At 36.5% G+C, this 22,503-nt stretch overlaps 2 protein-coding genes and 1 pseudogene across 4 annotated transcripts in view; 2 read left to right on the top strand and 1 right to left on the bottom strand.

Annotated features, from left to right (window-relative positions):
- Positions 1–1,279, top strand: part of ubr1 (ubiquitin protein ligase E3 component n-recognin 1) — a 32,016-nt gene extending 30,737 nt beyond the window's left edge. For all 3 annotated transcript variants that reach the window (XM_016543896.1, XM_016543904.1, XM_016543890.1), the window contains exon 49: positions 552–1,279. In XM_016543896.1, the coding sequence (XP_016399382.1) occupies positions 552–693 (142 nt within the window). In that variant the 3' untranslated portion in view covers positions 694–1,279. The remainder of the gene's footprint in view (positions 1–551) is intronic.
- A 4,496-nt stretch (positions 1,280–5,775) lies between these two features.
- On the bottom strand, positions 5,776–6,646 carry LOC107732510 (photoreceptor outer segment membrane glycoprotein 2 pseudogene; annotated as a pseudogene).
- Positions 6,647–12,377: 5,731 nt separating this feature from the next.
- Positions 12,378–17,088, top strand: LOC107732713 (uncharacterized). Its single transcript, XM_016544127.1, has 6 exons — positions 12,378–12,415; positions 12,514–12,703; positions 14,642–14,787; positions 14,904–15,075; positions 15,179–15,482; positions 16,993–17,088. The coding sequence occupies exons 1-6, from the start codon at positions 12,378–12,380 to the stop codon at positions 17,085–17,087; spliced, it is 945 nt and encodes a 314-aa protein (XP_016399613.1). The 3' UTR covers position 17,088.
- The last annotated feature ends 5,415 nt before the right edge of the window (positions 17,089–22,503 follow it).

Below are 22,503 nucleotides of genomic sequence, written 5' to 3'. Positions count from 1 at the left end.
AAGTTTTTTTTTTGTTTTTGTTTTTGTTAAGTATGTATATGTAATTTTTATTAATTTTTTTTTATTATTTCAGTTTTAGTTTTAATTATTTTAGTACATACATCATAAGTACATCATAAAGCTGAAGTAAAAGATTTTATTTTAGTTAAGATTTGTTTCAAGTAACAAATGTTTTCTTATGGTTTTAGTTTTATTTAACTATAATTACACTGTGGGAAACAATGATAGATTTTATACTGAATTGACTTTTATTACAAAATTTTCTTGAAATGTATTCGTATTCAACAACAACAACAGCTGGTTTGTCAAAATTATATTTCCTCTGATTGGGTGGGGAGGGAATCATAATTCACATCCAAAACATAATTAAAGACATTAAAGAAAGGAAAAATTGAAATCGCATCATATGACCCCTTTAAATATGATCAAAATGCTGAAAATATAATTCTTCGCCTAGATTTGGAAACACTGTATCATCATTAAGCATGTGCTTTGTTAGTTTATTCTTTATTAGCAGTAATGCTAAGCTGTATTTGTTTGTGCTTTGCTAGGCGTGGGAACCCGCTGCACTTGTGTCCAGAGCGCTACCGCAAGTTGCTTCATATGTGGCAGCAGCATTGCATCCTGGAGGAAATCGCCCGCAGTCTGGAGCTCCTCAACGTCATGTTCCCCTTTGAGTGGCAGATGCTTTAAGCTCTGCGATGGACAGAGGAAGTGTATAACGCGAGTACCAAGATACTCCACGTTCGGTTAGCCTGCGCCCGACTGCAAGGAGTAATAAACTCCCTCACTTCTCTACGTACTGCTGTCCGTGTTTTCCAGCAGCCAGTGCATTATGGGTAGTCACACTAAACAGGCCCATAATAGATATTAAAGAAGTGAATGTGTTCTCTCGGCTCTTTATTTAGCTTGGGTTGCAGATCTACACTCACTTTAGCACTGCAGCTTTTTCTTTTTGCTTATTGTGGTGTTTTTGCATTTGTTTTCAGGGTGTAAAGATTTATCGAGGGGCTTGTGTCTCTTTTTTTGACTTCTGTGAAATGCTAGTCCTCTCCCCCTGCTACAGCCTTTTTGCTCTTTCTTTCTTCTGTGTGAGAAATGTATTCTTGTGAATATAATATATCTATGTACTACTTTATTATGTAAAGCCACCGTCAACATAAAAAAAAATATATTCAGTGTTTCTGAGTGAGAAGCTGTTTTGCAAATTATGTTCTCAGGTGAATCTTACAAAAACATGTCCGGGTCACATACTACGCCAAAAAATATATATATATATATATATATTTTCATAAAAATAAAATTTTTCATTAACATTTTATGTTTTCTTTTAAAATTCTCATTATTATTATTATTATTATAGTAAATTACTATATACTTTTTAAAATTAAATCAGCATAAATGAAAGCCAAATAGACAACAAATAATAATATGTCATAAAATAACAAAATTAATATATAATAACCTCGATGCTAATTGTTAATATTTCTAATAATAGGCATCATTTAATTTAAGCACATTTTCTTATTTCTTTTGATTTTGGGGTGAAATATGACCCAGGCATGTTCTTGACAGGTTTCATGAGATTCGCTCATGCTATGGATGTCACATGAACATGGATATAAACAATAATGTAGAATTAGATGATGCTATTTTACTATAAGAATGCAGCTGTGCTTTAAATTAAGAAAAAAAAAGTCAATCACATAATCACATGCTTGTAAATTCCACTTGTCAATATGTACTAAATCAAACACAAGCTTTTTTTCTTAAGTGTCAGTCCAAGTCCAGATAAAAAAAATTTTTTGTTAGTTTTTTTTTTTTGTTCACTCATGATCTTGTTTAAGGTGTAAGAGCTTTTAATTTGCACTTGGCTTCAAATTTCTTATGTACATGAAATAAACTACTGAGTGACATTTTCTGATGGATCTGTTTCACTTCACATTCTGTAGTCCTGTTAAAGTACTGTATTAATCAATGATCTGTACTTGATAATTTATTCAGGTTTTGAAATTATTTCAATTATTTCCTAACTATGATGGGTGTTTCTGTCAGATATTAAAAACACAAACAAGAAATGCTTCTATTGTGTATGTTTTGAGATCTCCATAAAAACAAAAAAAAACACTTCAACTTGTAAACTTTTGTATTATGCAATATAAGAGATCAGCACCCATTTGTTATAATGCATTATAGTCTTTAAAGCTGTAATAGGTATGATTAAATGATGCATGTGTATAATAAGCCACTGATGTACCTTTACAATGCATTCTGTATATATACATGCTTCAAGTACAGTGTTACCACAACATTTTTGTGAAATTCAAATCAGTTGTTCCTTCAAAATGGGTTTTCATCTTTCTTTACTTATAACAATCATTTTAAAAAATAAAGTTTCTTTATTGGCATGTGGTTCGATGAAAAAAAACGTACATCCGAGGAACCTTTCCATGGTTCTTTATTGTGGAAAACGTTGTTCTTCACACTAAGAAATAATCTGTTCTTTTAAGAACTTTTTCTCTGAAATATTCTTTGAGGAATGCAAAACCACTGTGAACACCTCTCTTTGGAACATTTGTTTTTAAGAGTGAAGTCGCATGTAATTAATAAATGCAAGTGTTTGAATGAACTGCAGTACTCTTGAAACCAGCACTTAAAGCTCTTTAATAATGTATTAATTAAATTCAAATGTTGCATTTATTGTTATTACATATTCATCATCATTTTAGACATGGGTGTGCTTTATAAAATACACATCTTTGGAAAATGTGTTTTAGAGGCTGTTGGTATCATGTTTTTACCAGCGATTACAATATAATTACTTTAGGCACGAGACCAAGGCATGAAATAAGAAATATTGGTGGCTTGTTTTTGGATAATGGATAAGCTGACAATTTGATTCCATGAAAATATCGAGAGAGAGAGAGAGAGCAACCATATGTACTTTAAACTTACAAACATAAACACTGCCAGAAGAGACATTTGGGAGGATTGTAGGAAAGAAACAGTAGCTATTTGCCTTATTAGACGTCAGTGTAGCCTACATCAGACTGATTCAGAAACTGAAAAAAAAAAACGCGTCCAATTACTCACTAATGAAAAACCTACAGTCAACAGTTTAGCTCTAAACAAACTCCAGTAATCACACTATTCACATGAGAATCGTGAAAACACAAAAAGAATTAAACAGTTGTATTCTTAATGAGAGGCAATTTATGCATTTTAAGACTCTGAAGGCCCCATGATGCTTTGCATTGTGTGTTAAAGCAGCACTTGGTTAAGCTCTTACATGTTAAATTACATCAGACCTCAAGTATGTTTTAATTTCACAGTGTTCCTGCCTTGCAATGCCATCTCAATTTTCACTGAATCATTTTCATCATTTTTAAGTCGTAGCATCACAGTCCAGTCCTCTGTGGCTTATGTAATGTTTCTGGCCAGAAGGGAGCATTCAGAAGGCCTAGCTGGCTGTTGAAAGAGGCTTTGGAGGCACATTGTCTGGACCATAGTGTGCTGTAGGTGGTTTGTCGATGTTTGGATCTCCATTGCTTGCTATGTTGATCTGATTGAACTTGCCCAGGTGTTTGATGATGTTGAAATTAGAGCGAGCCATCTCCACAAAGCTGTTCTCCAGGAGCCAACTGCACTCAGGGTCCCCCTGCCGCAGCACATTTTCCAGAGACGTTTGGAGGTAACGGACCCCCGTATGTGTGTTTCACAGTCTTAATGGTTTGGATTAACCCTTTAATTGCCGTATCCCTTAAAACCAGACTGCCAGACGGTTAGTGTAAATGCATGTGCCCGCTGTGCACTGTTCTCCTGATGCCTCCGGGGTGGCGTTTGCACTGACGGCTTGGGCCCGCCATCGCTGCTTGCAGCTATATTTCTACTTGGAGTTGTTGACGTCCTTGAACTCGGAATTACTGTATGTGTTTCAATGGCAACGCTATTAACAGCTAAATTAATTTGTGTATTTTCCGTAATTAATATACACGTCTTTATTTTCAGCGATCATTATTAAGACATAACTAGCAAATCACAGAAAGTACTAAACTTAAATATTCCGAAGTAACTACTTAACTACATTTTATAGCTGAAGCCATTGTCATTTTGAGTCTTTATGTAAATTCGGCCAATTCACACCACACAAACAGACGCAGACCAAACGGCAACAGCCAATCGAGTACAGTAAGCCACTTCTCAGATGCTCCAAGACCCGACAAACATTGATTCAACATGTTCATTTGGCAAAAACAAGCACCGACTAAAGCCCTAATTTGAAAGTTTGTGTTCCTCATGTACATGCTACTGTTTAGTCATGTTTCATATTTAGTGGCATAGTTTTGTAAAACTTTTTTATCTTAAAGCTCTGACTTTAAGATAAATTTATTGTAATTATGGGTATACTTGCCTGTTTAATTGCCTTTGTCTTAAAAATTGCTCTTTTAAATAAATGTTTTATTAATATTGTGTCAGTGTTTTCAGTTTTTGACTTGGACACTGTTATTGCAGTTTTCAGTTGTAACATATTATTTCTTAGTACCAATTTCCAGTAGCATTTTTTTGTTCAGTCAACTTCAGGTATTTGAGTTCTACAGACAAAAAATGTTGAGTAGGCACAACTTAAAAAGGTTTGTTATAGAATCGTTGCACATCTCTTGAAAACTAACAATCTTGAGTTAACTCAACTAAACATTTTTTTGTATGACTGACAGCTTCTTTTCAGTCAGTATAACTGCTTTTTTACAAAAGTTGAGTGAACAAGAAAAAGCTAGGGGAAATTAGTACTAAGATTTTTTGTTGTTGTGCTGGCTTAAATTTTTTTACAGTGTGGTTTGAGTGAATAATTCAACGGCTCACTCATAAAGAAGGTCGCTTCTAACCACCTACCAGTGCTGTTCAACTATCAGCACTTGTGGAGCAAAAAAGTAGTCAACAAAGTAGTCCGTGTGACATCAGTGGTTCAACTGTAAAGTTACGAAGCTACGAGAATACTTTTTTGCGCAAAGAAAATAAAAATAACGACTTTATTCCACATTTTCGTCTCTACTGCGTCACTTGTGGACACGCGTTCGCGACAGTATCATGACGCGAGCGTGTAGCGGCGCTGACCCAGATCCACCGTAATGACCGGACTACTTTGTCGATCATCTAGGTACTTTTCTGGACCTTGAACGTGGTAGTTACCTCGCTGTCTATGGGAGCGTCAGAGAGCCCTCATATGTCATCAAAACTATCTTAAAGGGTTAGTTCACCCAAAAATGAAAATTAGCCCATAAATTACTCACCCTCAAGTCATCCTAGGTGTATATGACTTTCTTCTTTCAGATGAATCCAGTCGGAGTTATATTAAAAATTTTCTTTGATCTTTCAAGCTCTATCGTTGCACTCAGCGGGTGTTGCATTGCTTCAGTCCAAAAGAAGTTAAATAAAAAGCGCCCATCCATAAAAAATGTCTCACACGGCTCCGGGGAGTGAACAAAGGCCTCCTGTAGCGAATCGATGCGTTTTTGTAAGAAAAATATCCATATTCAAAACGTAATAATCACTTTAATGTAGCTTGCACTCACAGTTGTACACGGAAGCAGCTCCGGGCGGATGATGTATGAGTTCAGTGTTGCTGAGTCGTTTATGGGTTAATTTTCATTTTTGGGTGAATTAACCCTTTAAATTGTGTTCCGAAGATGAACGAAGGTCTTAAGGGTTTCGAACAACACGAGGGTGAGTAATTAATGACAGAATTTTCATTTTTGGGTGAACTAAACCTTTAACTATTTAAATAATAATAACTGTTTAAACAACTATTTTTTTTTCAGGCCCAACTTACTCTACCACTTCCCGTTGAGACATATCCAAATATCGGTTGCTGACCCACTGGATCTGGAACCAGTCTCTGTAGCCCTCGTTCCCACAGCACCGGAACTGGATCTGCAGCAGGTCCACAGTGCCCTTCAGGAAGCAGCGGCCTGGTGTGTCTGTGTCCTTATAGTAACGCATAGCATCACGTAGCTCCAAAGTTATCGCTTCCTCCAGCTGTCCGTGCATGCTGTAGAACATCAAAGCACCCACGACCATGCTCAGAGTGAAGAAAAACGTGCAAATGATGTATGGGAGCATCACCAACTTCCAGCGTAAGAACTTGTTGGTGTCCACGCAGTCATAGCAGATCTTTCCTCCCAAAAAGTTAATCACGCAGACTATAAGTCCCACGGCAATTAGCATGTTTGGCACGGATTGGAGCTGGCGCTCGGCCATTAGGTCCTGCCGCTTGTTAATTTCAACTTTCAAAAAGATGCCCAAGCTAAAGAGGATGATACCTGTTATAATGGATATCCAGTTTAGTACCCACAAAACCTGGGCCAGTTTGTCTCTCTTGGTTTTGGTGAATTTTATTGGCAGCACAGCCATTTTACCAAAGTTTCAGAGAACCCTTGATATAATCGATCTTGTGGAAGTCTACTGGAGTTCCTAGTACACAAATCAACTAAATTAGTCATTTTAGATGTAAGTCAATGAGGTGTATGGAAGATGACATGAATGGACTAATGCTTGATAGCAATTAGCCTCTTAAGCTAACTTAGTGAGTGTCAATCAATGGAAAGACCTTGAACCACAATCTCCACAAAGTATTCATGGAGCTCATTCATTTAAAGGGGTCATATGATGCGATTTCAATTTTTCCTTTCTCTTTGGAGTGTTACAAGCTCTTGGTGCATAAAGAAGATCTGTAAAGTTGCAAAGACTAAAGTCTCAAATCCAAAGAGATATTCTTTATAAAAGTTAAGAGTCAGCCACACCCCCCTAAAACGGCTCGTTCGAACACGCCCCCACATATCTACCTCACTATGTGGGAAGATTTGCATAACGCCGCCCAAATGTTCACGCAAAGAAAGAAGGCGTAACTTTTATTCTCACTGTAGTATTGTTGCCGCTGCCGCCATGTCCTGAAGACGCTGTGTGCTTCGTTGTGAAAGCGAAACTACTTTGTTTGGTCTTCCAAAAGAGGACGATATCCGCTTCGTCATGCCTAGAGCTGATCTGTGCTGGTCGCTGAGGGAATACATCAACTTTCACCGTGGACGAAGCGGAGTCCAGCCCGGGGTCGTCACATGTGGTTGCCGCTCATTCGTCGCATCCGCCGGGCGCGCCGTTCTCGACCCCGCCGCCTCAGCTCACTCTTGCCCGGCTTCAGCTCAGGCTAAGCCGGGGCTTTCGCTCACGCTAGGCCGCTGTGTTTTTCGTTGTGAAAGCGAAACTACTTTGTTTGGTCTTCCAAAAGAGGACACGACTACAAATCAGTGGTTAAGTTGTATTTACAACACTGTTCCAGAACACTTCAACCCAAATATTCAGATGTGTGCAGCGCATTTTATGGAGGACTGTTTCCTGGAAGAGTAGACTACAATGCCGGCATTTCTGACTCTCAGTCTGTAAGTACGTTTTCATTTAAAGGATTTGCCACTTATGATTCAAACGCGAGTTTTGGGCAGTGTGGATTAATGTTAGCACTTGTTGTTTGTCATTTCTCTTATCACAAATGCAGACATGGTTTTAGCGCGATGCAATGCAACGCAACGCGTAAAAAGACAGTATAAGTCTATACTGTCTTATGATTGCATTATAAGTTTATAATGCAATCATAAGTTTATGATTGCATTATAATCAGTAATTATGTCCCCACTGGATGCAACAAATGCCTCGTTTGTAATGGGTTTTAATGTTTATGTCTCGTCGCTCCGGCCGGACACGGCATCAACAGTATGTGAGGGGCGTAACATTTCCGTCTCACGCTTGAGGTATTCGGCCAATCACAACGCACTGGATAGCTGGCCAATCACAGCACACCTCGCTTTTTCAGACTGATGAGCTTTGTAAAAATCGACGCGTTTCAAAAAGGCGGGGCATAGAGGAGAAACAATAATGTACAGTATGTGGAAAATAATGTGTTTTTTTAACTTTAAACCGCATAAACACATTTCATTACACCAAATACACAAAATAATGTTCTTTTTAGCAGCATCATATGACCCCTTTAAATTGTGAGAAGAACTGGATATCAGTAAAAAAAGAGACTTTTAAAAAGGAGCTTTTGGTCAAATGTAAACCGTTTTATGTTTTTGTGGCTTCTCAGATCTGTCAGACTGTTTGGGGACGCCATGTGAGGTCCTTTGCAAACACAGTGAAATTGAAATGATTTCCATTTTTGCAAATGTACATCTAAGAGGCAAAAAGAGAGAAAAAAAATCCTTAGCAACAGCTGAGACAATGGGTGGCTATTGAGAAGAACATGATTGCATAATTTTATGAGTCTGATAAAAATAGAGGGATAGACTCAGTTATATGAAAAAAAATTTGGGGGGGGGGGATTAAATTAATCCAGTTAATTTAGGTTTTACAGTAGATTTTTGGGTTAGCTTTTTACCTTTTTTATTTTTTTAGCCATATAATGTTTCAAAAAAGCTAAGAATACTCCTCGAAATCTTAAAATAGCAGTACCAAGTATGTTCACCAGAATGTACAGACATAGGGCTTGTCCTCCAGGCATAGTGAGTGAGATGATCCCAGCATAAGGATAGTAATAAACATCTTATTACTCACCCCTTCATGTCTATCCATCGCTCAATGGCATCCCGCCCTATTCCGAGTGATTTTTCTCTTTCTCTTCATCAGATGTCCTTGATTTTTGTGAAACAATCTGAATGCATTGTTTGCTAATGAAAACTGATGTGTGTGTGTGTGTGTGTGTGTGTTAGTGTCTGCCGCAGACTCTCTCATAATTCCTTCTAATCAGTAAGCAGCCCAGTTGGATTTGGAAGAGTACCTTCTGCCACCAGCACAAATCTCACTGACTGGGATAATGAGTCTGATAAAAATAGAGGGATAGACTCAGTTATATGAAAAAAAATTTGGGGGGGGGGGATTAAATTAATCCAGTTAATTTAGGTTTTACAGTAGATTTTTGGGTTAGCTTTTTACCTTTTTTATTTTTTTAGCCATATAATGTTTCAAAAAAGCTAAGAATACTCCTCGAAATCTTAAAATAGCAGTACCAAGTATGTTCACCTGAATGTACAGACATAGGGCTTGTCCTCCAGGCATAGTGAGTGAGATGATCCCAGCATAAGGATAGTAATAAACATCTTATTACTCACCCCTTCATGTCTATCCATCGCTCAATGGCATCCCGCCCTATTCCGAGTGATTTTTCTCTTTCTCTTCATCAGATGTCCTTGATTTTTGTGAAACAATCTGAATGCATTGTTTGCTAATGAAAACTGATGTGTGTGTGTGTGTGTGTGTGTGTTAGTGTCTGCCGCAGACTCTCTCATAATTCCTTCTAATCAGTAAGCAGCCCAGTTGGATTTGGAAGAGTACCTTCTGCCACCAGCACAAATCTCACTGACTGGGATGTGTGTGTGTAAGTTTGAGAGTGAAGAAGGGAAAGAGCTACTAAAAGTCATGTAGTTTAATTGTTATATCATTACTGTGTTAAATGGCACCTTCTTTTCATTTATGTTACCGTTTATATATCCTATTTGCATACAAATATTGAATATTTTACTTAGTAGCTTAGTTACATAATAAACTTATTTATTTTAAAATATATGTAATTTATTTTAAATTGCCCATTTTAAATCAATCAATCAATCAATAACATTGGGATTAAATTTGCCCCTTCTACCAAAACAGGTAATATTTATGTGTACCAAAACCATGTGACCTATATCAAACACATTCTAATTCCTCACACAGTTTGCACAAGACCCTTATTTTGTCTTCTAAAAATAAATAAAAATATTGCAAAATAGATCAAACAATCAAACAAATAAATAAATAAACTAAACATTTATCAAGAGTGTAAAATAAACAAATAAAACCCAATAATCAAACAAAACACAAAAAATAAAGGTAAAACATAACAAAACAAGTACATATTATTTTTGGGCTTAAAAAATATACTTTTATCATATAAAATTCCTCTTTATTAGTAAACCATCTCCTGACTGAGGCTGTTGCTTTCTTGTATATCATGGGCATTCTTTATATGAAGGACTCCTGAGTTAATGTGCATATTTCATGTAATACCATATGCACTGACAGCCAATGAAATCCGAAGGATTATTCAGGCGTAAAGGGGATTGAGTCAGGGGAAAGCACATTCAAACTACTGTAGTCAGCAGATCTGGATACCGGGCGCCTCATATAGGACCACTGGATACTGAAAGGTGCTTTATCTGGTGAGTACTGGTTACCACAATGTTTATGAGTATCGACCAAAGCATGGACAATTTATCTCTACTGTATTGATGAATGAATGTTACAAGCATTTATACTAACTATTTAGCATTACATTTTTTACTTTTTCACAGTTTAAACAGCACAAATGATTTTTCTCCTTTCTTTGAATATGTTTCAACTAAGGCCTTACCATTAAGGCTACGATTTCTATTATTGGGTAGTTGATGTCTTTAAGGTTTCTTGGAAGGTTCCTTCTGGAATATCAGGATGATGCTAAACACAGAAGTCTCATGGAATAAAGCATTAACAGACAACAATATCAAAGGCCTCATTGACTGCTTACGAGGCCTCTATACTGAAGGTAAGAATTCAATGTCTTATATTGTACCTGTGCATACTCTCAATCCAATATAGATCACAGTGGTGTGACACAAATGGTTTGATGTGCTGTTTCTCTATAGGTGAACGTGTGGCCAGTTTTAACAGCTGGCTTGAGAGATCAGCAGAACTGGCCAAGAAGGAGCTGTTAATGCTCTGTGAGTAGGTGAAATCTTATTAAACATTGAGGTTTACCTTTTTTTTGTTTGGGGTGTTCAGATAAAGCTCACCTGGCTCTTCTCTGATTGTAGGTTTCGGTCGATGTAAAGGCTTGTGGATGTGTTTGGATGAAAACGCTGTTGCTCTAGTCCATAAACTGCTCCTCAAGCTGGAAGAACCTGCTTTCTCTGGTCCACCTAATACAGAAACACAGTAACTGTCTGCACTCTAAACATGGTCAGTTTGGAGACTTGTTGCCGTATTTTGAGTCTCTTGTAAGGACCCCCTAATGGGACATGGTGACGGAAAAATATGAGGACGGGAGGAAAATTTATATTTGAATGTTTTTGCATTTGTTCACAAACATTGTGTTCTCCTAAAAATTCTGCGTTCTCTCACAAAACATTTGCATTCTCTTGCAAAAACTTCGCGTTCCCATGGAAAGCTTCGCATTTGTTCGCAAAACATTAACATTCTCTTGCAAAACTATTGCGATGCCCAGAGAAAAAAAAACTAAACTTTGCATTCGTATCCAAAAGCACTGAAATATACAGCATATTATATTAAGCAGTACAGTATAGTATAATGCACAGTACATCATATTTCCATCAAAAACGTTTTGTGAGTGAACGGGGGAATTTTTCGAGAGAGCACAAACATTGAAGTATAATTTTTCCTCCTATCGGTTTTTTTTATTTTTTTTATTTTTTTATTACACCATCACCATTTCCCTTTAAGGCGCTCCATACTTTTCACTTATATGCAAACAATTTTTTTCCCTTTCTTTTTCTCCTTTGCTTTCTTTCTTTCTTACTGACTTTATTGACTGAGTCATCAGTAAAATATAAATGCACATGATCTAAATATGCATTCACAACTATGACAGCTTTTCAAACAGTGAATTCAATGCAGAGTGCCTATCAAATGTGTCAATTTTAGGATGTCTGTGTAATAATACACAATGTGTAATAATTATTTTACAAATAAATGCAAAGTGTGGAGACCTTTTATGGAAAATGGTTTGGTATTTTTTTTTAAAACAACTGTACAGTTCATTCAATTTAGTATACAGTATGTAATAATAACGTGTAATAATAAGTCTGTACTAATGATTGATTGATTGATTGCACAACCAAATATGCATATGATTATCATGAAGGAAAAACATGTTGAAATATTTTTTTAAATGTTGGAATATGAAGTGCTCTAACAAATTGCTACTATGGTTTTCACTCTCTGTTCATGGGTGTCCCATGTGGGATGTGTACACTAGGAAGCAGGGCTTCAGATATATGGGGTTGTTTGAAACAAGACCATCATGCCATCTGGCAACACATCCTGCTGGGCCGCCTGGTGCAGTGGTGGAGCATCACAGGACTTCTGCCCAAACACCCCGGTGAGTTGTTTTCTTTGGTCTGTTAAAATGATCTATTAAAATAGAAAAGAAAGAGAAAGAAAGCAACTGATCATTTCACTTTTGAATTTTAAAATCAAGGACAAAGTACACTGTAATTGATTATGTCCTCATGTTCATTTGTGTTTGCTTTGTGTCTTTTTCAGAAGCCCATGAGATGAAGAGGTTATCTCAGATGTAGTGTGAGATGGACCAGAAACACAGGAGAACATGTCTGGAGTTGAGGTAATGACTACCTTTTCCACTCTAACCTACAAAAACATGTATTATTATTAACATTCAATAGAAATTTGAAATGTTAATAATCAATATTCTCTCATCAGCGGTTATGCTGAGGATAAGTGCCGGTGGAGCTCGCTTATTCAGGTTATGGTGGCTCATATGGATGAACAACATGGGCCTGTATGGGTTTCAGAAGATTGTGCCTATCAGACATACCCACCACCATCTCTAGAAGCTTTGCTAAAGCTAGTGCTGCTGCCTAATATTGACATCCTGTCTGTCCAAGCCATTGTATCCTGCTTATTTCTATTTTAACATTTAGTTATAGTATATTTATTTTAATATTTATTTACTTTTTTACACTTATTTTATGTTGGAATATTATGTTATTCATTAATGCACAATTCTGTTCCAGAATAATATCCCAGTATGGTTAAATATATTTGTAAATATTTTCCATTTTTTGTTTTATTGAGCTGAATAACCATTAAATAGCCTTTTATAGCAATTTAAATACTTTGGATAGTATTTCATACTACCGTTCAAAAGTTTGGGGCCAGTAAGATTTTTATGTATTTATTTATTGAAAAAAAACAGTACTACATTAAAAGCTACAATGAAGACATAATAATATATAATGTTACCAAAAAATTATAAATAAATAAATTATGTTGTTTTGAACTTTCTACTCATCAAAAAATCCTATGATATCCTATGATGGAGTAATGGCTGATGAAAATTCAGCTTTACCTTCACGGGTAAATATTACTTTAATCAATATTTTTGATTAAAGAAATGCAGCCTTGGTGAGCATAAGAGACTTCTTTCAAAGGCATGTAAAATCATACTGACCCCAAATTTGTGACCCTGGACCACAAAACCAGTCATAAGGGTCCATTTTTCGAAATTGAGATTTACACATCATCTGAAAGCTGAATAAATAAGCTTTCCATTGATGTATGGTTTGTTGGGATAGGACAAAATTTGGCTGAGATACAACTATTTGAAAATCTGGAATCTGAGGGTGCAAAAACATCTAAATATTGAGAAAATCGCCTTTAAAGTTGTCCAAATGAAGTTCTTAGCAATGCATATTTCTAATCAACAATTAAGTTTTGATATATTTACAGTAGGAAATTTACAAAATATCTTCATGGAACATGATCTTTACTTAATATCCTAATGATTTTTGGCATAAAAGAAAAATCAATAATTTTGACCCATACAATGTATTTTTGGCTATTGCTACAAATATACCCCAGCGACTTAAGACTGGTTTTGTGGTCTAGGGTCACATATTTGAATTTGAATGGTAATGTGTGTGTGTGTGTGTGTGTGTATATTATAATATATTATATAATGATATGCATCATTTACAAATAATTTACATTCTCAGCTTTGGTTGCTCTCTTGTGGTTTGGATGATAACTCTCTTTAACAAATCCTCTCCAGATAATGTACTTTGTCCTGGATGTGTCTAACTTCCTGCACTGTAAGGATGATCTCCTGCAGTCATTCTGCCATGTATTCAGTATCCCATCTGCATTTTCCCAACAGATCTGTGGATTCTGGCTTCTAGATCACGGATTAGTAACAGTGAGATGTTTTCAAAACCATCACTCAAATTGTATGGTATCATATTACATTGGTCTAAACCCATTGAACTCTGAACATTGTTATTCCCAGGACTCAATGAATGTCTTATTGAGCCCAAGAGCTTGTCCTCCAACACTGCCATGGCACCATTGTGCTGTTCTGAGGACCTTATTGAAGACAAGAGAGAATCGAGCAGCACTGAAATATCTCTACAGCAGCACACCAGTCATGGAGAGCATTCAAGACATCAAACTCTGTGTGGATGTGTTAATACACAACAAGTAAATCACAATGATTCTTAGGAACCTAAGTTCCTTTGGTGTTTTTGTAATTATCGCACATTGGAGTCTACAGTTATTATTATGGGTTATGCTATATGTTTCAGATGTATCTCTGAGGCCTGGGCACTGATTAGAGGACTCCAAACTAAAGATGTTCACCTGTTCAAACATTTCATTCATGTCTGTGAGAATCATGGGATTTGTAGTAATATGTTGGCCTCTCTGTGTAAGGTGATTCTAGATACTGTAATGATTTTCACCCTGCATGGGATAACTGGTAAACTCTGATTTTGGTAAATGATGGTATAAACAAATTTGTTCTTTGCCATCCATCTTTTTTTTGTTGTGGCAGGGTTTGGCTTGTCTCCAGCTGATAGAAAGCCAAAATATGCAGCCCAATGAAGCACAGATACTGAAGCAAGAAACAGTTGGTCAACCACCAGTAAGAACTGAAGCAGGTAAACTACAGCTGCTTTCATCTCAAATATACTGGGGCATGTTAGCTGAAATTATATAGTTTCATCCTACTGTCATTGCTTAACATTTTTTTGAACAGTAGTATACTGTTTGTAAAAGGTGATTTGATTTACTGTTATTTATTTTCTGATTTTTAGGGTGGTGCTGCTGCTGCCAAAGTACCTGGAGAATAGTGTGAATAGTGCACAACTCTCATCTCAGGCCTTATGTCATGTTGCTGCTAACAGCACATCAGTTGACATTCATTGTAAGTTCAAGCGAAGAGCTGTTGAGGAAGAGTGTGAGGAAGACCTGCCTCTGCAGCCAGAGGTGCACTGACTCACAGATACAGCCATATTCATTTACTGATTTAATGAATGCAACATCCATCCATCAAGCTAGTCATACTTTTTCTATCCTTCCATTCATACAGGAGGACATGAATGATTCACCAGTGTTCTCCTCTCCCACGACATCTCCTGACAGCATGGAGTCTGTTGGCTTCTTCAAATCTCCCTGCTCTTCACCACCGGCTGTCTGCTCTGAAGCCCCATCTGCACAGGAACCCATCCTCCTGAAGCAGAACTCTTCTGCTGTGCCTGAAGAAGAGGAAAGCCACGTCCCAGATGAGGACAAAACTCCTGCAGACATGTTCTCTGGCTGTCCCGATCTAACCCTCACTCTAGACGGCGCCACAGATGCGCTATCCATTAACAGCCTGAGCAGGGAAAGTGTGGGTGAGATTGTTGACTGCTGAATCCAATTGTTCTTTAGTAGTGATTCTGTAATATGGAAGGCCGTTTCTGCCAAGGGATAAAATGTAAAAAGGTAACTGAGACACTTTATTTCATCATTCAGATTCAAAATCTGAATTATGAGATAGCCTAATAAACTCAGAAATCTGACATTTTTCCTTACAATTCTCACAATTTTTTTTTCTCAGAAAAAAGTTTACATTACACAATTCTTATTTTTTCTCTAAATTCCTAGTTTACATCTCGCAATTCTGACTTTTTTCTCACAATTTTGAGTTTACATCGCGCAATTCAGACTTTTTTCTCAATTCTTTTACATCATGCAATTCTGACTTTTTTTTCTCACAATTCTGAGTTTACATCAAGCAATTCTTTTTTTTTTCACTAAATTATGAGTTTACATCTCTGTCTTTTTTCTTGCAATTTACATCTCACAATTCTGACTGTTCTCTTCATTTTTTTTTTCTTAAAAAAATGATTTAAATCATGCCATTCTGACTTTTTTCCTCTAAATTCTGAGTTTACATCATGCAGTTCTGACTTTTTTCTCTAAATTCTGAGTTTACATCATGCAGTTCTGACTTTTTTCTTGCAATTCTCAGTTTAGATCATGCAGTTCTGACTTTTTTCTCTAAATTCTGAGTTTACATCATGCAGTTCTGACTTTTTTCTTGCAATTCTCAGTTTAGATCATGCAGTTCTGACTTTTTTCTCTAAATTCTGAGTTTACATCATGCAGTTCTGACTTTTTTCTTGCAATTCTCAGTTTAGATCATGCAGTTCTGACTTTTTTCTCTAAATTCTGAGTTTACATCATGCAGTTCTGACTTTTTTCTTGCAATTCTGAGTTTACATCAAGCAATTCTGACTTTTTTCTATAAATTACGAGTTTACATCTTTTAATTCTGACTTTTTTCTTGCAATTTACATCATGTAATTCTGACTTTTTTTCTTTAAATTCTGAGTTTACATCACGCAATTCTGTGTTTTTATTTCTGCCACATAATAAAAAAATTTAATTTATTGTGACTTTTGCAGTCTTTTCTCTCGCAATTGCGCATTTATATCTCTCAATTCCGATTTCTTGGAATTGAATTTATACAGTATCTTTCAGTTGTGACATCACTTTGCATCACTTGCAGTTAACATCTTGCAGTTCTAAGAATATATCTTGTGAGATAGAGAAAGAGACAGAACTGTGTGATATAAACTCAAGAATTGTGAGAAAAAGTCAGAATACTAAGTTTATATCTTACAATTTTGACATTTTTCTCAGAATTGTGAGTACCTTGTGAGATAGAGAAAGAGACAGAACTGTGTGATATAAACTCAAGAATTGTGAGAAAAAAGTCAGAATACTAAGTTTATATCTTACAATTTTGACATTTTTCTCAGAATTGTGAGTACCTGTTTTATTTTTTTATCTTGTGGTGGAAACAGTCTTCCATACTGTTATGATATGCTCCACATTAATAACACATCTTTTATAAAGTTATAGAGAAGATCTTCCCTAGTGTGGTATCTGGAGTCATCTCACACTCAGCTGAGGGTGACGCAGTAGAAGCTCCACATGCAGAGAGGAGGTGAGCCACTATTCATCTGACATCAAACGCTCTGTTTTTATAGAACCTGAACAGATGGGTTTATAAACAAATATGAACATTAACTTTAATGAAATGCTAGTCACTGGCTATAAAAATGTGACACATGAAAGTAAACACTAGGTCATTTTACAAGACAGTTAAAATGGTCAGAATATCATGATAGACATTAATTTTTTCGGGATGATTTCATGTTACTATATTTGTGACCCTGGACCACAAAACCAGTCATAAGGGTCAATTTTTCGAAATTGAGATTTATACATCATCTGAAAGCTGAATAAATAAGCTTTCCATTGATGTATTGGTATGTAGCACTCCAAAGAGAAAGGAAAACTTGAAATCGCATCATATGACCCCTTTAATGATTTTTGACATAAAAGAAAAATCAATCATTTTGACCCATACAATGTATTTTTCGCTATTGCTACAAATATACCCCAGCGACTTAAGACTGGTTTTGTGGTCCAGGGTCACATTTGTTTGTCATTCAGATAATTTTGGAAAGATTTTGTCAGTTGTTTATGTTTTAAACATTCTGTTTTATAATTTTTTTAATAGTATACTCAGGCTGAAGGGTTTACAAATGTTACTGTACAGTAAAGTGATTCCACATACTATAAACACAATCTCAAAACTACACACCAACTTATGCAAACTTTCAGGTCAAAATCAAATACTTTAGTCAAAATCATGTTCTCTTTTGTTAGACTCGAACTTTGGCCTCAGATGACACACAGACCTGCCAAATACACAAACTATTTTCCTGCCTACTGAACAGAAGTGAGATCTGCGTCCTCTAGGGGTCGCTATGGGTCCTTTGGTGCAGATACAGTAAAATTCAGCAATAAACTTTAAGAAAAGTTTACTGTCATTACACTACTGTAAAGAGATATTACAGTAAATGAAAAGCACTACAAGAGAAAAGTTCAAAGACCAAATAACTGAATATACAGTAAACATACATTGGAATATACTGTCAGTTACTTTACAGAAATAAAGAAATAATGAATGAATAAATAAATAATTACTGTAAATAAATTAATTCATTCATTCAGCATCCTCTGCCAATTTGCATTACAGTATTGGTAGTATCCTTATTTGTTATAGCAGTTTTTAAGTCTTCTGATAAAAGACTTCTCTACCTCGCCGAGACAGCCGTCTCTCAGTTCTGCACAAATACAGTACATACTTGGCTACAAATCAATCCAACAGTAATGAGTTTGACGGTGTACAACATGTACTACAGTATTTACTGTACATAGAATAATGAAAGTTCTCTCATCTGAAGTACTGCTGCTATGTACTGTAAGTGTAATTATATTGAATGTGTATTGTGTAAGCAGCATACTGCTATTTTCACTTAGTGTAAATAGAATCCATTGCTAATACGAGATTTGAAAAGTGAGGGAAAAAAAGTTCGGCAAAAAACGGGATCGAACCTGGGTCGATCGCGTCAAAAAGCCAGTGATAAGTGCTTATCCATCTGCACCACTGGAGCTGTTATATTACAGCCACTTTTAACTAAATGTAAATAGACACCCCGTATTTTTTATTCCATAGTAAGGGCAATTCATACAATACATTTAAACTGAGCTACTTTAATACCATCTCCGAACTTTCTACCACGACTCTGCTGTTCTTCGGCTGGTTCTTCCCTGTATACGTTGATTGACAGATGTTTGTGTTTTCTGACTTGTTATTTTGTTTTCGAATTTGTCATTGTGTTTTCTGACTTGTTATTTTGTTTTCGAATTTGTCATTGTGTTTTCTGACTTGTTATAATGTTTTCTGAATTGTTGTTGTGCTTTCTGAATTGTTATTTTGTTTTTTAGACTTGCATTTGCGTTTGTAATTTGTTATTTTGTTTTCAGAATTGTGATTTGCTTTGCACTTCTCGGCCACCGTACAGGTCTCTAATCCACTGGCACTTGACTCGACAGTGCGTGTGCTACATCCTTTTTACAATCTCTAGATTATAAATTACTGCATTCTGTCAGCAATGTAACGCAGCAGTAGCGTATAGAGACCTCGGCTTGTAACTAGGCTATACTCTAATTACTATTTTGAAAATTATAACGCGTTAAATTACTCCGTTACTAAAAAAGTAATCAAATTACAATAACGCCTTACTAAGTAATGCGTTACTGCCCAACACTGGTAAGCAGTATTGAAACCTTGTAGATGAGCCTGTAGGCTAACTTCCCTCATGGTCAGTCCATGCAGAAGAACATGGTCAACTATAGTGCTTTGTATTTCATCAGGAACAAATGACCTTTGACCTCATCCCCTCTGGAGGGCGCAGCCTTCTAAATGAGACACAGCTTGTATTTGACATTTAATGCATTATATAAGTCACTTTGGAATATAAATCATAGCATGTTTCAGAAGATAAAAAACGCGAGTTGCAGTCCGGAAAATACGGTATAGCAAATTATTTTGCGGACCCCCTGGCTTTGCGTCACGGACCCCAGTTTGAAAACCCCTGGTTTATAAGTGCCTCATTGAGCATGTGGGATGACATTGATCACTATATATATATGTTTTTCTCCCCACAGAGAAGCTTACTTACAATAAAACTGTGGATGATGCTGATAGCATTAAGCCCAAGAATCTGTCTGAGACTGAAGAGTGGATCTTTTCACCCAGTGAGCCAAAAACAGAGTTTGTTCGCCTGCGGGATTCTAAAGCGTCAAGAACCTGCAGCTTTCTGGAGCTGAAGCCGTTAAGGGTGAGTGACATCTTAATGACCACGTACCGTAAAAAAATTAAATAAATAAGTAATAATAATAATAAAAAAATAAAAATATTGCAGCATCAATAATGCGATTTTGATCAGGATTATAAAATACATTTATTTATTTATTTATTATGAACACCAGTTTTTATTTATTTTATTCATTTACAGTATTCTTTATGATATTAAAATAAAAAGAATAACATTTAAATTCATAAAAATATCTATCATCTATCTATCTGTCTGTCTGTTTACCTATCTATTTACATACTTAGTGTAAATAAATAATACTTGCTGTATCTAAACAGATGGATACACCAAAAATCGTTTTGCCTCTGTTAACAAAGTCTTTGACTGATCTTTGTCTTTTGGTCTTGTGTCAAGCGGGCGTTGTCTCCCTCACGGGTGGAGGAATGCCAGGAAGACTTCTGCCGTGACCCTGAGGACGCCGTAGACCAGCCAGAAATCCTCACTTCCTGCGCCCTCACAGATATCATGCGCAACCTCCCGGCTCATCTCCAACATACTGACCTCTTAGCAGATGATCGAGAACCCTACCATGCCTGTTCCTTAAGAGCCCTTAAAAGCTCCATCGTGGATATGGACCTCAGCCTCATCCATCTCTCCCAGCGATCCCGTCAGCTCCAGAATCCTATTGGCTCCCAATCCAGCCCCGTCCACACCCAGCAGCTCAGTCTCTCTCAGCAGTCCAGACACCGGTCCTCCAGTGAGTCCAGAATCACCAGCACAAAAGAAGCAGTGTGTTTCCGGACCACCTCAGACCGGGTGGGTCACTGTAAGCTGGGCAGCTGGTGGAAACAGGCGCTGGAAACTCGACGGGCTTCAACCGGGCTGCTTCCTGCTTTAGAGCAGGTTTCTCCTGTCACACGAGGTATAATTGTACTGTGGCCTAAAAAGTATAAACTTTAAAGAATCAAGTATCTACTTTTATTTACTTTAAAGAATGATAGCTCATCATTAGCTCACACACACACACACACAAATAATGTATACCTTTTTTCTTCCAACTGGACCATTTCCTGTTGTGATAAATGAGAATGCTGAAAAACTACCATCATCGACATTAAATCATCTTTATCGGCTGTTTTTTTTTTTTTTTTTGTCCTATTAGTGCATGCACAGATTAATGGCATGAGGATATTGATTATCTCATTCTATCCACATACACCCAGAGGAAATTAAGAGAAACAGGATAACAGCCATATTTTATTTTATTATTTTACTTTATGCTATTTTATGCTTTTTTTGTGTTCAGGCAGTGAAAGATGAAGTAACAGGCCGGAGAGAATCTCTTAAAGTGACCATTAATCAGATTGATCATGGACCAACTTCACATCAAGGCCGTCGAGGAAAAATGAGGAAACAAATCAAACGAGCTTAAAAGAAAAAAAACAAAATGCTGTTTGCATATGTAGGGGACAGAGTGAGTGTTGTAACATGGTGAGTTGTAATCATCAGTTTAACATATTATACATTAATTAAAGGGGTGAAATCATTGTCATACGTAAATATTTAGTTGATCAAAATATCACAATAAAGTCATGTACAAAACTTAAACTGATGGAAAAAAATGTATGCTTGCATAATCGACAACCACATCTTATTATATATCTTGTGTGTGTATATATATATATATATATAATATTTAAATTATAAATGTTAAAATTACAAATATTATGAACATATTTTTAATGATGTATCTGCTATTCAGTGCTTTTTTTATGCACAAGGTATTTGAAAACTAAAGAATGTCATGTTTTTGCTATTATTATTTATAAAACATTATATAATATGATTTCTTCTTGTCCTGTCCAATGATCTAACACAATATCGGCTATGTTATAATACACCTGCTGTATATTTAATGACAGTGCCTGCTTTACAGAAGGCGTCATCGTAACCAACCGTTTAACATTTGCACTCATTGCTTCAAAGGACTTTCTGGCACTGGTTGTTACTCAAAGGTAAATGGACCCACATACTGTAATTTCCTCTGCTTGTTGCCGTTCCGCAAGAATGGTTTCTTGGCTGCTCTGCGCCTTACAAAACCAATTCGTAGAAAATAGCTGAAGCGTGCAGAGTATGTGGTGCGAGACGAGTGACTTCCAAATGCTGAGAAAGCAGCTCAATGGATTTCCTTCTGCACTTCAGAAAGCTTTATGTACAGTATGTACTGTTATGCAGTAAATTTTCATGCCTTGGATAAAATATTAAAGGGGTCATATATTGCTACATGCACTTTTACAAGTTGTTTGAACTGAAATGTGTGTTGGCAATGTGTGTACACAACCACCCTAAAATTATAAAAATCCACCCAGTGGTTTTTTGTTAATCTACTAAAATCTTTACCCCTTTCTCAAATCGAGCCGATCTCAGATGCCTGTCTGTGTGACGTCACACAGACAGGCCCCTCCCACGATAGTTTGATTGACAGTAGCGTTTCAGCACAGACTGGACTGGTGTCTTACCTTAGCTCCGCCCTGAGTGACTGTCATCAGACCGCCATTGTTTCACCGCCGGAGCAGATGTAGACAAGAATGACTCCTAAGCGATTGAGGTGTTCTGTTGTTGGATATAATAATGAACATAGCAGTCGTCATTTACTCCCGACATCTGAGCCGCTGAACTCGCAGTGGATTACATT

This window comes from Sinocyclocheilus rhinocerous, unplaced genomic scaffold, assembly GCF_001515625.1.
Source record: "Sinocyclocheilus rhinocerous isolate Xijiao unplaced genomic scaffold, SAMN03320098_v1.1 scaffold1635, whole genome shotgun sequence".
Taxonomy (NCBI): Eukaryota; Metazoa; Chordata; class Actinopteri; order Cypriniformes; family Cyprinidae; genus Sinocyclocheilus; species Sinocyclocheilus rhinocerous.
Note: the sequence above shows the minus strand (reverse complement) of the source record. Positions and strands in the feature narration are given on the sequence as shown.

Bases quoted from the DNA above. Each gene is read 5' to 3' on its own strand.
- LOC107732713 (XM_016544127.1), top strand. From the start codon at position 12,378: ATGGACCAGAAACACAGGAGAACATGTCTGGAGTTGAG. The intron at 14,788-14,903 runs GTTAGCTGAAAT...TCTGATTTTTAG, and splicing joins TCTCAAATATACTGGGGCAT to GGTGGTGCTGCTGCTGCCAA. The intron at 15,483-16,992 runs GTGAGATTGTTG...TCTTTTATAAAG, and splicing joins CCTGAGCAGGGAAAGTGTGG to TTATAGAGAAGATCTTCCCT.